The sequence below is a fragment of the Pithys albifrons genome, chromosome 3 (genome assembly GCF_047495875.1).
Source record: "Pithys albifrons albifrons isolate INPA30051 chromosome 3, PitAlb_v1, whole genome shotgun sequence".
Lineage (NCBI taxonomy): Eukaryota > Metazoa > Chordata > Aves > Passeriformes > Thamnophilidae > Pithys > Pithys albifrons.
Window position 1 is genome coordinate 99,708,595 of NC_092460.1, and position 12,572 is coordinate 99,721,166.

Here is a 12,572-nt window from a genome sequence, read left to right on the forward strand (position 1 = left end):
AGGAGCAGAGGTATCTTTCTTCTCTTGTTTTGGTGATGAGGAGAGGTAGACACCTCCAGGGGTTAATCATGTGTACCTAACACATGACTTCAGAAGGTGACTGTGTCTTCTGGATGACAGAAGAGCCCAGGATGACACCAGTCCTATCAGAGACATCCTGTTTGAATGCCAGGTGTGACGGGATGAGTTCAGACCCAACTCCAGTCTGTTCTCCTCACCTCTGCAAAATCAGACCTGCCCCTGCAATCACTCAGAAATACTCTGCTTGTAGAGTCAGTTCCATGCCTGGAGCATCTGGAGTCATGATCTCCCTTCTCCCCCTCTCCACTGCTTGTTTGACACAGCTTGGCTGTCTTTTTGCCATCATACAACACCAGCTCTGCAAGATAATTTGGGGCTTGAACTGCCTGATTGAATCTTACTGGGGAATCTCTACCTCCAAACTATGGAGCTCATGAGTGATGAAAATTGTTTGGTCTTGAAAAGATCACTCTGCTCTACTGAGGTGAGAATCACAGAATCACACAATGGTTTGGGTTGGAAGGAACCTTAAAGACCACCCAGTTCCAATCCCCTGTCAAGGGCAGGGACACCTTCCATTATCTCAGGTTGCTCCAAGTCTCCTCTAACCTGGCCTTGGACACTGCCAGGGATGGGACAGCCACAGCTTCTCTGGGCAACCTGTGCCAGAGCCCCACCACCCTCACAGGGAAGAATTTCTTCCCAAAATCCTGTCTAACCCTGTCCTCCTTTAGTTTAAAGCTATTCCCTCATGTCCTGTCACTCCAGGCCCTTGCCCAAAGTCCCTCTCAAGCTCTCTTGGACCCCCTCTAGGTACTGGAAAGGGCTCTAAGGTCTTCCCAGAGCCTTCTCTTCTCTAGACTGAAAAACCCCAAGGAACAAACAGAACCTGCAGAACAGTTCCAGAAAGATGTCTATAACCTACTCCTGAGCCCACATGATTTCTCCCTGGGATGGAGAAGAGCTGTGGTCCAGCAGAGACTGAGCTTGTTTCTTGCCTCTCCCACATGCCCACACATGATCCCAATCCTTCCCTTCTTCTTATCAGACTTGGATGCTGAGAAAGCCCAGCACTGCAGGAGTGCCCTGCACTGGCACACCATGGCTCATGTGGAATGAAACCACAGCCACAAACCAGCACTGTAGGAGTGCCCTGCACTGGCACAGCATGGCTCATGTGGAATGAGACACCACAGCCACAGCCCAGCACTGCAGGAGTGCCCTGCACTGGCACAGCATGGCTCATGTGGAATGAGACACCATGTGGAATGAAACCACAGTCACAAATCCAGCACTGCAGGAGTGCCCTGCACTGGCACACCATGGCTCATGTGGAATGAGACACCACAGCCACAAACCAGCACTGCAGGAGTGCCCTGCACTGGCACACCATGGCTCATGTGGAATGAGACACCACAGCCACAAACCAGCACTGCAGGAGTGCCCTGCACTGGCACACCATGGCTCATGTGGAATGAGACACCACAGCCACAAACCAGCACTGCAGGAGTGCCCTGCACTGGCACAGCATGGCTCATGTGGAATGAGACACCACAGCCACAAACCAGCACTGCAGGAGTGCCCTGCACTGGCACAGCATGGCTCATGTGGAATGAAACACAACCACAAACCAGCACTGCAGGAGTGCCCTGCACTGGCACACCATGGCTCATGTGGAATGAAACCACAGCCACAGCCCAGCACTGCAGGAGTGCCCTGCACTGGCACAGCATGGCTCATGTGGAATGAAACCACAGCCACAAACCAGCACTGTAGGAGTGCCCTGCACTGGCACACCATGGCTCATGTGGAATGAGACACCACAGCCACAGCCCAGCACTGCAGGAGTGCCCTGCACTGGCACACCATGGCTCATGTGGAAGGAGACACACAGCCACAGCCCAGCACTGCAGGAGTGCCCTGCACTGGCACACCATGGCTCATGTGGAATGAAACCACAGCCACGAACCAGCACTGTAGGAGTGCCCTGCACTGGCACACCATGGCTCATGTGGAATGAGACACCATGTGGAATGAAACCACAGCCACAAATCCAGCACTGCAGGAGTGCCCTGCACTGGCACACCATGGCTCATGTGGAATGAGACACCACAGCCACAAATCCAGCACTGCAGGAGTGCCCTGCACTGGCACACCATGGCTCATGTGGAATGAAACCACAGCCACAAATCCAGCACTGCAGGAGTGCCCTGCACTGGCACAGCATGGCTCATGTGGAATGAAACCACAGCCACGAATCAGCACTGCAGGAGTGCCCTGCACTGGCACAGCATGGCTCATGTGGAATGAGACACCACAGCCACAGCCCAGCACTGCAGGAGTGCCCTGCACTGGCACAGCATGGCTTATGTGTAATGACACACCATGTGGAATAAAACCACAGCCACAAATCCAGCACTGCAGGAGTGCCCTGCACTGGCACACCATGGCTCATGTGGAATGAGACACCACAGCCATAAATCCAGCACTGCAGGAGTGCCCTGCACTGGCACACCATGGCTCATGTGGAATGAAACCACAGCCACAAATCCAGCACTGCAGGAGTGCCCTACACTGGCACAGCATGGCTCATGTGGAGTGAGACACCACAGCCACAAATCCAGCACTGCAGGAGTGCCCTGCGCTGGCAACACCATGGCTCATGTGGAATAAGACACACAGCCACAAGGCAGCACTGCAGAAGTGCCCTGCACTGGCACACCATGGCTCATGTGGAATGAAACCACAGCCACAAATCCAGCACTGCAGGAGTGCCCTGCACTGGCACACCATGGCTCATGTGGAATGAAACCACAGCCATAAATCCAGCACTGCAGGAGTGCCCTGCACTGGCACAGCATGGCTCATGTTGAATGAGACACCACAGCCACAAACCAGCACTGCAGGAGTGCCCTGCACTGGCACACCATGGCTCATGTGGAATGAAACCACAGCTACAAACCAGCACTGCAGGAGTGCCCTGCACTGGCACACCATGGCTCATGTGGAATGAAACCACAGCCACAAACCAGCACTGCCCACATGAACACCCCTTCCCTTCTCCTGCTGCCTTTCAGAGCCTCTTTTCCAAGCACAACACAGTGCTGTGCTAATATATCAAAAAGGGGCACAATTCCTTGAGAGGCCCCAAATCTCAAACCTCTTTTTCTTACCCTCCTGCCCTTCCTTCTTCCCCAAATCAAGATAAAATACTTGCACTCTGAAGGCGCGGATCACCCTGTTACCACAATGCAGAGAGGAGACATCAATTTTCAGGGAGAAATTTGGAGTTACAGTTTATTCTTTCATTTGCATTTTAATAGAAAAACTTTCCATTCAGTCCCAAGTGAAAAGCTACTATATGCATTTAAATGAAGATTATTTCTTTCCCCCTCTCTTTAAGAATGATGACACAAGTGCTTGAAGCTCTCAGCTCCTCTGAACGAGCAGGTACATCACGCAGTCACCTTATTGCGCTTTGGAGACCATTAATCCATGTTTATCAAACCACCTGACACACACCACAGCTCCCACTTTCACACACACAGAGCCTTCTCCATTCCTGTCCCCCTCTGCTTAATCAGTTTGAAAAACAGCGCCAAGATTTCCATTTTGCTTTCGCTCGAAATGCAGCTCATGGAGGAAGGGCAGAACATGAAAACCAGACATACAGACCTGCAGAGAGATCTGTTGTCAGAGCTGGGCAATTCTCATGTTTAAACTTGAGGGTTTGGAAACTGTTTTCATGTTTAGAATCACAGAATCATTAAGGCTGAAAAAGACCATGAAGATCTTTGAGTCCAAACATCAGCCCAGCACTAAGTCCACCACTATAACCCACATCTCTAGGCAACATGTCTACATATTCCATTAATGCTTCCATGGACAACGGTTCCACCACTTCCCTGGGCAGCCTCTGCCAGTGCTTGACATCCCTTTCCATGAAGAAATTTTCCCTAATATCCATCCTAAACCTCCTCTGGAACAACAGGTTGATAATGTCCACCTTAGTGCTCAAAGCCTACACAACAGCTCAACAGTATCTGATTCATAAACCACAGAGGAACATTCTGGTTAAAGACTCCAAACCCTTGTCCCACTCCTGGATGTGTTTCCTGTCCTCTCCTCAGAGGGAGAGATAAACCAGCCATGCCCTTCTGAGGATCCTCCAGGCCACAACTACACCAGCAACACTCCTTGGCAAAGCTTTGCTGTGTCTCGGGCCAATCTTACAAATGGGTTTGTGGCTGAGCTTTCAAAGTTGTGATAAACCATTAATTATTCACAGTGGCCTTCATAAATATTGCACAGCACATTCTCAGCACAGCTCAAGCTCCAGACTATTCACCATTTCCCTGCTGCTTAAAGGTGATGGAAAATGCAAGAGGGTCTTGTGGATCTGTAACAGGCTGAAGTGGACAGTGACAAGGAAGGAAATTGGACAGAGAACCTGCATCTTTCAAGGATTTTGCCTACTTTCCTCAGCTCCCCAACCCCTTGCTGTCCTCCAGCATCTCCTCCACACAGGCTGTCCCCAGAGAAGCTGCCACCAGAGCTGTGCCTGATGACCTCAGGGTGCATGTCAAGACCACGATTCCCACTTCATTCCTCCTGGGAACAAGGGCAGAGTGAGATGTGACTCACACACAGCTTGGGCACCAGGGTTTCCTTCCCAGGTTCAGCAACAAGAGGGGGGAGACAGAAGGGATGGATGGGAGAAGCTCTCCTAGGAGAAGGATTTTAGGAGCAGAGCCAGAAGAGATGCAATCAAAGTCTCCCACATCACCTGCACTGAGACCCAACAGTCTCATCTAAAGCCAGAATAAAGGAAAACTTGCTTCAGCACCTGAATTGAAGAGTGAAGATAATTTCTTTTGTTATTGAAAGACTGTGGCAATAATCACAGCAAGAATATTAATACCTTAAAAAAGAATTTCATTTAGATTGTCATAAATTTCATTTCAGCTTTGTTTCCCTTTTGGCTTATTGTATTCTCTAATGCAATTTGCAGTTTCTGATCACAGGTGAGTCTAAACTAAATGAAGAGCTTCTTGAATTAAAAAGTTCTGGTTAGAAATGTGGAGAAGAACTGTTGTGGCACCTCTCAACTAAGCTACCCCTTCCTTAAAACACTGAAATGAAATACTCTGATGAGCTTAAACCACTGCAATTAAATACCCTGATGAGCTCAAAACACGATGTCTTTCAATTCTTGCAGGAGAACAAAAGGCCTATTGGCCAACTTCGAGCAAGTTTTGCTTCAAACCTTCTGAAAGGATTAACTGTGAGTCAGAAAACCACATTTATCTCCCTTCCTTAGTGCTCAAAACATCTTCCTTCCCTTCAAACTGCCACACAGGATGCCAAGGCACGTCGAGATGCATCAGCATCTCTGCCCTCCTGGCAGGAGCATCCAAGGAAGCCAAAAAACCACAGCTCCTGCTGGGAAAGTGCCAGACACGGGCGAGGGCACGTGATGGGCAGGCTGGAGAGCCTCTGTATTCCTGGGTTTTGTTGTTGTCTGACACAAAGGTATGGAGGAGTTGAGCAAAGAAAGCCCTGCTGAGTCCGTGCTCGTGCACGGCTGGGACAGTTGGCAGCGGGAAAGCTGCCAGGGATGGACACGGATGATGGAAATCAGACAGGAATTCCAAGAGTGGCAAAGGTAACACATTGAAGTGTAATGTCCTGGAAAGAGCCCTTCTGTCTGCCTGGTAGGGGCTTTCTCTCAAGGTGTTTCTCTGCCCCCACCACCGTAACACTTGAGTGACATCGGAAAACACGGAAAATGGAGAAATTTCCGTAGCTCCAGGGGGAAATATGAGATATTTGCATTCATTACAAGTTCTCTTTACCATCAAAAAATGCTCAGGCATGTGAATAATTACAGAAAAGACCCATTCCCTTGCAGGAGTCGAGAGCTTTTGATGGGAACAAAGAGACCCTCTCATGTCAAGCCTGCACAGATCTACACAGATCAAGGCCAGGCAATGCTTGCATGTTCCCAGCAAGGGGCCTCAGAGGAATAATCAGGTCTCTTGGACAAGGAACATCATCAGAAATGAATAAAAACCCCAAGTCAAGTGTACAACATGTGTTTGGACTTGAACTGAAGTTCAAGCTTGCAGGTGTTCATTGTTTCATCATGGAGCATCCAAAACAGTTGCCCACCTGCACTGAGCCCTGTCACATCCTACAGCTCCCCAGAAGCCTCATCTGGATGTGTCCTGATCCCAGCACTGCTGGGGTGGATGGGACAAAGAAACCCTTGGCAGATTCCAAGAGTGAGGAGGAAGAAACCCCACCATGAACACCACACTCCTCCTGCTGAAGACTCAGCAGTAATAACTACTGGCAACCCCAAAGTTCCTTCTGGAGGACACTGGGTGGTTTTTTTCCATTTTCTTATTTTCCCCTCTCTTTTCCCCCTCTTTGTTCTTTCCTGTACAGCATTTTTAACTATTAATGAGAATTTTCTGTACTAATTTGGACCGTGGCCGTATGGAACTGTAACTGGACTAATAATCTGGACTATTATTAGGTTGTTAAAACTTTAATTAGACCAGCTATTTTTTGCTGAGAACAAGATGTTGAAAGGAAATGGAATGAACAATTTGGTGCACTCAGAGCTGCAGTGAAGAGCTCAGAGGCACAATATGGGGAAAGACAATGGGTAGATGCAGCAAAGGGGACCAAGGCCTAAGGACCTTCAGGGCCAAGGAGAACTTCTTGCAGGAACTTACCATGAAGTAGTAGAGCTGTGAAGACCTGGCCATGAACTCTGGCTTGCACTCAGCCACGCAGATTTCCACAAATCCAGCATGCTGGCTGGGCTTGGCCTCCCCCATCTCACACACGATCCTGGGGAGGAAAAGGAAGCAGAAGCAAAGTTTGAGGGATGGGTTGGTGGTGAGGGTGAGATGGGATTGGAGCAAACAGTCCACAGGGCTGGGGGATGGACTGTAGACTTAACCCAACCTGTTCTGTCTGACCCAGAATCCAAGCTGTGGACTAAGTTATTCTTTAGAAAGTGGTGGCTTTTGGCTGTCCCACTTTTTTGGTGGGGCAAATGCTTAGATGGTGTAAATCTATGATTTCATTTCAATACACAGAGAAGTGCTGGGCTGAGGTCTGAGCCCAGGGGTCCCTCTGTCTTGCATGGTGGAGGCAGCTCCAAGATTTAATGGTCACTTCTGCTCAGAGTGATCTCAGGCTTGCTGCCCCCCAACACTGGGATTAAACACCCTTGTGGTGGCTGTTTTTTGAGAAACAGAGGATGACTTTAGGGCATAAGTTGTAGGAATCATTTAAATATCCAATCCAAATACAGCAATAAATGGATTATCAGCTCCTGAGCTGATGGAACGGAGGCTTCCCCTCCTCCATCCCCAAATTGGGTGGAATGGCCTCCTTAGAAGGACCAACAGGCAGGAGTGACTGTCAGGAGGTGTGGTGTGGCCCACTGCCTGCCACACACCCAACTTACTGCTCTGCTGGGATGTACCCTTCCACCAGGGGCTTGCACTCCACGCCGGCCACTTTGACGTGGGCCGCGATGTCCCGGAACTCCAGCCCCAAGTTCTCCCCACGGATGGTCACTTTGGTCCCTCCCTCGCGAGGGCCCGTCACTGGGTTGATCTGGAGGAACGAGCCAAGAACAAAGAGAATAATCAAACCACTTGTGTCCTCTCAGGGGAAAGAAGAGGTTTCTTTGTGACCACTAGAGACACTCAGAAGTGCTGAGCAACCAAAGGAACAAGCCTATTCCAGATACACCACTCAGTCCAGATCCCCTTCAACCTCATATCACACATCCCCCAACCTCAGAGCACACAAAATTCTGACCCAGAACTCATTTACTGCTTTTTAACTACTTGCAAAACATCCAGAGACAGGGAGGAAGAGGAAGGATTTCTGGTGGTGCAGCTGAGCTCTGCCCTTTGCAGACCTGAACCATGAAAAGACAAGAGAGGGGCAATATGGAAAGAAATGGGATAAAGGACATGAAAAGGATGTAAAGGACTTCAGCCAGTCACTTTAAATCCTAAATCCCCAGCCCAAAGTTTGTGGAGTCTTTGATCTGTTCTGGAGGTAACTATTGGTCATACATCACAAACTCCACTGAAAATGTGCACCTGAGGAAACAGAAGGCAGAACAGGAGCAGGGTGTTGGATTAGGTGTGGAGTAGGTGGATGGTGACTGAGACAGCAGCAGGAGCTGCTCTGTGCCAACACCTATTTCTGAAAGAGCTCCAGCTTCCCTCAGGGGAGTATTTTCCCTCAGGGGAAACCTGGAGCCATTGGAAGGGTGGGTATGGAACCATGGGGGGATTATTTGTGGGGTGAGAGGCTTCTGATGCCCAACAGGAGATGAGTGGCCATGCCAACCATCCTGGTGGCTCGTGGAATGATGTTTGCACCCCAGCCTGGCCCTGCAGCAGATCCCAGCAGAGATAGGATGGCCGTGTCTTGCTCCATCACCCTTGTTCAGAGCCAGGTGGAAATCAGTTCTGGAGCTGCCTCCTCACCATTCAGCACTGAAATCCTGGGGCTGGCCCTTAATTATCTCTGTTCTGCCCTCCCAAGTAATCCCTGTGCCCAAATCCTGTGCCATGCAAATGGTTAGTTGAAAGGGGTTCCAACACTGCTTTCAAAGGGTATTCCCTGCTGCCCACTCAGGATGCCATGGCTCCCATCTGCCAGCCTTGGCAAGGCTCTCTCTGCAGTCAGGGGAAGGGAATTCCCTGCCTTAGGTCCGTACCCACTGGCCAATGGCTCTGCCAAGTGGGAATCTGGGCTGGCAGCTCCATCCTCCCCGAACAGTTGGGCTGGCAGGGAAAGGCACTGGGATAAGCAGGGCTGCTCTTGACCAATTCCCAGCACTGAGACTGGCACCAGAGTTTGTGTAATGCCCACCCAAAGGCCTGTTTTCAGAAGGTCCACCTTTAATAAAAGGAGAGAGAACCTGGCACATTTAGGGGCTATTTGATTTCAAGATATTTTATTTTATGATATAATTTTAGGTGCCATGAATCACCTCCTCAAGGAGTGTGTCTTTGACTCCACAGGCAACCAACAGAGGTTAATAAATTAATAGCACAGATGATACAGACCAGTTCTTGGGTCTGTGTGTCATAGTCACAACCTCACCAGCACAAAATCCCTGCAGCAGGCCCATCTCAGTTTCAAAAACCAGCCAAAACCAACTTGAACCAACAAAATCAGAGCCCTGGAAGGCTTAGTCTTACTCCAAAAATCAACATGATAGTGAAGCCCCAGAAAGAAAATAGCACAACATTCATAAACCTGTCAGGTGAAATGATTATTTAGGTTGGCTGGAGATTTGACCTTTGGATGGTCTGTGGTGATGAGACTGAAAGACAAGCAGAAAATGGATAAAACCAGAGGTATCTGTGGTTATTTTCCAGAAAATGAGGAAGGAGTCTTAAAAAATGAGAATGAAGATGAAATTCCTATTCCAGGAGAAACTGATTGTCACAGCTGGGGACTCAACACTCAAAACTTCTCAAAAAAAAAAGGGATTTCCAAATTATTTTTATTCTGAATAATTAATAAATATCTATTCAAGCAAAGTTTTCTCTTTAAAAGATGTATTTTGCTGAGGTCAGTTAATCCTCTCCTGATAAAACACTGTGTCAATGATGCCAGAAGGCTGGAATATATCACCACACCAAATGCAAGCTCACATGTTCTCAGAAGGTAAAAAAAAGCAAGATCAACGAAAATTCCTGTATTTTATTTTGTTTCCTATGGACTAGACACACTTGGTAAGAGAACTGAGTTCCCTATGGAATATTTTTGTTCTGATTTTTACTTGTTCTGGTAAGGTGGGTGGCAGGTAAGGGAGGTCTGTGGTTAATTAGGGCTCACCTATGTCTTGAAGAGCTGCTAACGTGGGCAGCACATCTCAGAGCAAGTCAGAAGAGGATTTTTTTTTTATCATATGAGTAATGTCTTTACTCTGACTAAAGAAGGTGTAGTGGTGAAAAAGAACATCTTGTTAGAAGAGCCCTTTTCTTTAGAACTAGGGGTGAGTTTGAGACCAAATTTTCACTGCAGAAGCCACAAAAAAACCTCAGGGGAAACATTATCATCCTTATCTTTAAGGCCAAGTGCAGGTCCTGCCCTTTGGCCACCCCAACCCCTGCAGCGCTCCAGGCTGGGCACAGAGTGGCTGGAGAGCAGCCAGGCAGAGGGACCTGAGGGGACTGAGGGACAGGAAGCTCAACAGGAGCCACCAGTGTGCCCAGGTGGCCAAGAAGGCCAAGGGGATCCTGGCCTGGATCCAAAGTAGCGTGGCCAGCAGGCCCAGGGCAGTGACCCTTCCCCTGGACTCTGCCTTGGGGAGGCCACACCTTGAGTGTTGTGTTCAGTTCTGGGCCCCTCAGTTGAGGCAAGAGCTTGAGGGGCTGGAGCGGGGCCAGAGAAGAGCAACGAGGCTGGAGAAGAGACTGGAGCACAAGCCCCATGGGGAGAGGCTGAGGGAGCTGGGGGTGTTCAGCCTGGAGAAGAGGAGGCTCAGAGGTGACCTCAGCACTGTCTGGAACTGCCTGAAGGGAAGTTCTGGCCAGGTGGGGGTTGGTCTCTTCTCCCAGGCACTCAGCAATAGGACAAGGGGGCACGATGGGCTCAAGCTCTGCCAGGGGAAATTGAAGTTGGAGAGCAGAAAAAACTTCTTTGCAGAGAGAGTGCTCAGGCATTGGAATGGGCTGCCCAGAGAGGGGGTGGATTCCCCATCCCTGGAGGTTTTTCAGCTGAGCTTGGCCGTGGCACTGAGTGCCATGATCTGGTAAATGGACTGGAGTTGGATCAAGGGTTGGACTTGATGATCTTGGAGGTCTTTTCCAACCCAATCGATTCTATGATTCTATGATCCTCCTTCACCTCTGTCTAAAGTGTGAGGTTCCAAAAAATTCTTGCTATGACTCAAAAAAAACATCACCAGGAAACTTCCCAGAGTGAGGCCAACAGTCCATCTCTGAACCCTCCTTGTGCAATTTTTAATATGCAAAGGCCAGCTTCAAAAATCACTTATTTCCTTAAACCAGGAGGGCCTGGAGATTTTTTTACCCAGGGCCAGGAGAGGGGGGAGGTTTTTTAACCCCAACTCACTGCACTCCCATAGATTCATCCAGGAAAAAAGGTGTCACCAGGATGTTTTCCCATGAGACAGTTTCTATCACAGGTGCAAAAACATGGAATGAGACCTGTCAGCTTTGGGAAGGAAAATACAGGAGCTGTAAGGTGAAGGATGAGGAGTTTTCCCTTCAAAAAGAGGCTGTAGATGCAGAGTTTGGGCCAAAATATGTCAGGAAAATGTGGGGGAACCTCCGGAACATCATAACACTGCACAGTCAGGTCCTTGTGTTTAGTTGATCATCCACCACCTTCCCCATACCAAATTCTGTGAATGTTTCATAAGGTTCAAGAGGCTGAAAATATTAAAAAAAGGTTTCCCTCAGCTCCCAATAAATTTGCAAGGTCTCAAAGTTGAATTTTCAGATAAAACTCTCCATTCTGGCTGTCTGGGCTTGGTTTCAAAGATTGAGGTGTAAACACAAACTACAACAATCTCCCTTCTTTGACCTCTTCTTAGCAAAGCTCAGACCATTCTGGGATCACTCAACATCTCCCTCTCAGCAAAACTGCACAGAGAGACTGTTTCATAGAATCACAGAATGGATTGGGTTGGAAAAGACCTCTGAGATCATCAAGTCCAACCCTTGGTCCAACTCCAGTCCCTTTACCAGATCATGGCACTCAGTGCCATGGCCAAGCTCAGTTGAAAAACCTCCAGGGATGGGGAATCCACCCCCTCTCTGGGCAGCCCATTCCAATCCCTGAGCACTCTCTCTGCAAAGAATTTCTTTCTCATCTCCAACTTCAATTTCCCCTGGCAGAGCTTGAGCCCATCGTGCCCCCTTGTCCTATTGCTGAGTGCCTGGGAGAAGAGACCAACCCCCACCTGGCCAGAACTTCCCTTCAGGGAGTTCCAGACAGTGCTGAGGTCACCTCTGAGCCTCCTCTTCTCCAGGCTAAACACCCCCAGCTCCCTCAGCCTCTCCCCACAGCACTTGTGCTCCAGTCCCTTCTCCAGCCTCGTTGCTCTTCTCTGGCCCCGCTCCAGCCCCTCAAGCTCTTTCCTCAACTGAGGGGCCCAGAACTGAGCACAACACTCAAGGTGTGGCCTCCCCAAGGCAGAGTCCAGGGGAAGGGTCACTGCCCTGGGCCTGCTGGCCACGCTACTTTGGATCCAGGCCAGGATCCCCTTGGCCTTCTTGGCCACCTGGGCACACTCTTGGCTCGTGTTGATGTCCCAGAGCATCTTGTCCCACCTTCAGCTGCTCCTCTGCAAGGCCAAGGTCTCCTAAAGGTTGCCTGTCACATCCACCAGCCCTATGTGGGCAGGTCAGATGCTGTGAGGCTCCTCAGGCTGCACCATCACACTGTGTTTGAGCAGCTGATTGACATCCACGTGCATTATGGTGGGAACTCTGACAACCTGTTTACTCTTGGGTTCTAAACACCTG

General features: G+C 49.4%; 1 protein-coding gene across 1 annotated transcript in view; it reads right to left on the reverse strand.

Moving 5' to 3' along the window:
• The window catches only part of PLXNA4 (plexin A4), a 538,710-nt gene that overhangs the window by 73,056 nt on the left and 453,082 nt on the right, over positions 1-12,572 (reverse strand). The window contains exons 13-14 of the mRNA XM_071552881.1: positions 7,508-7,659; positions 6,765-6,882 (exon numbers count right to left, since the gene is read on the reverse strand). Coding sequence (XP_071408982.1) covers positions 6,765-6,882; positions 7,508-7,659 — 270 coding nt within the window. The remainder of the gene's footprint in view (positions 1-6,764; positions 6,883-7,507; positions 7,660-12,572) is intronic.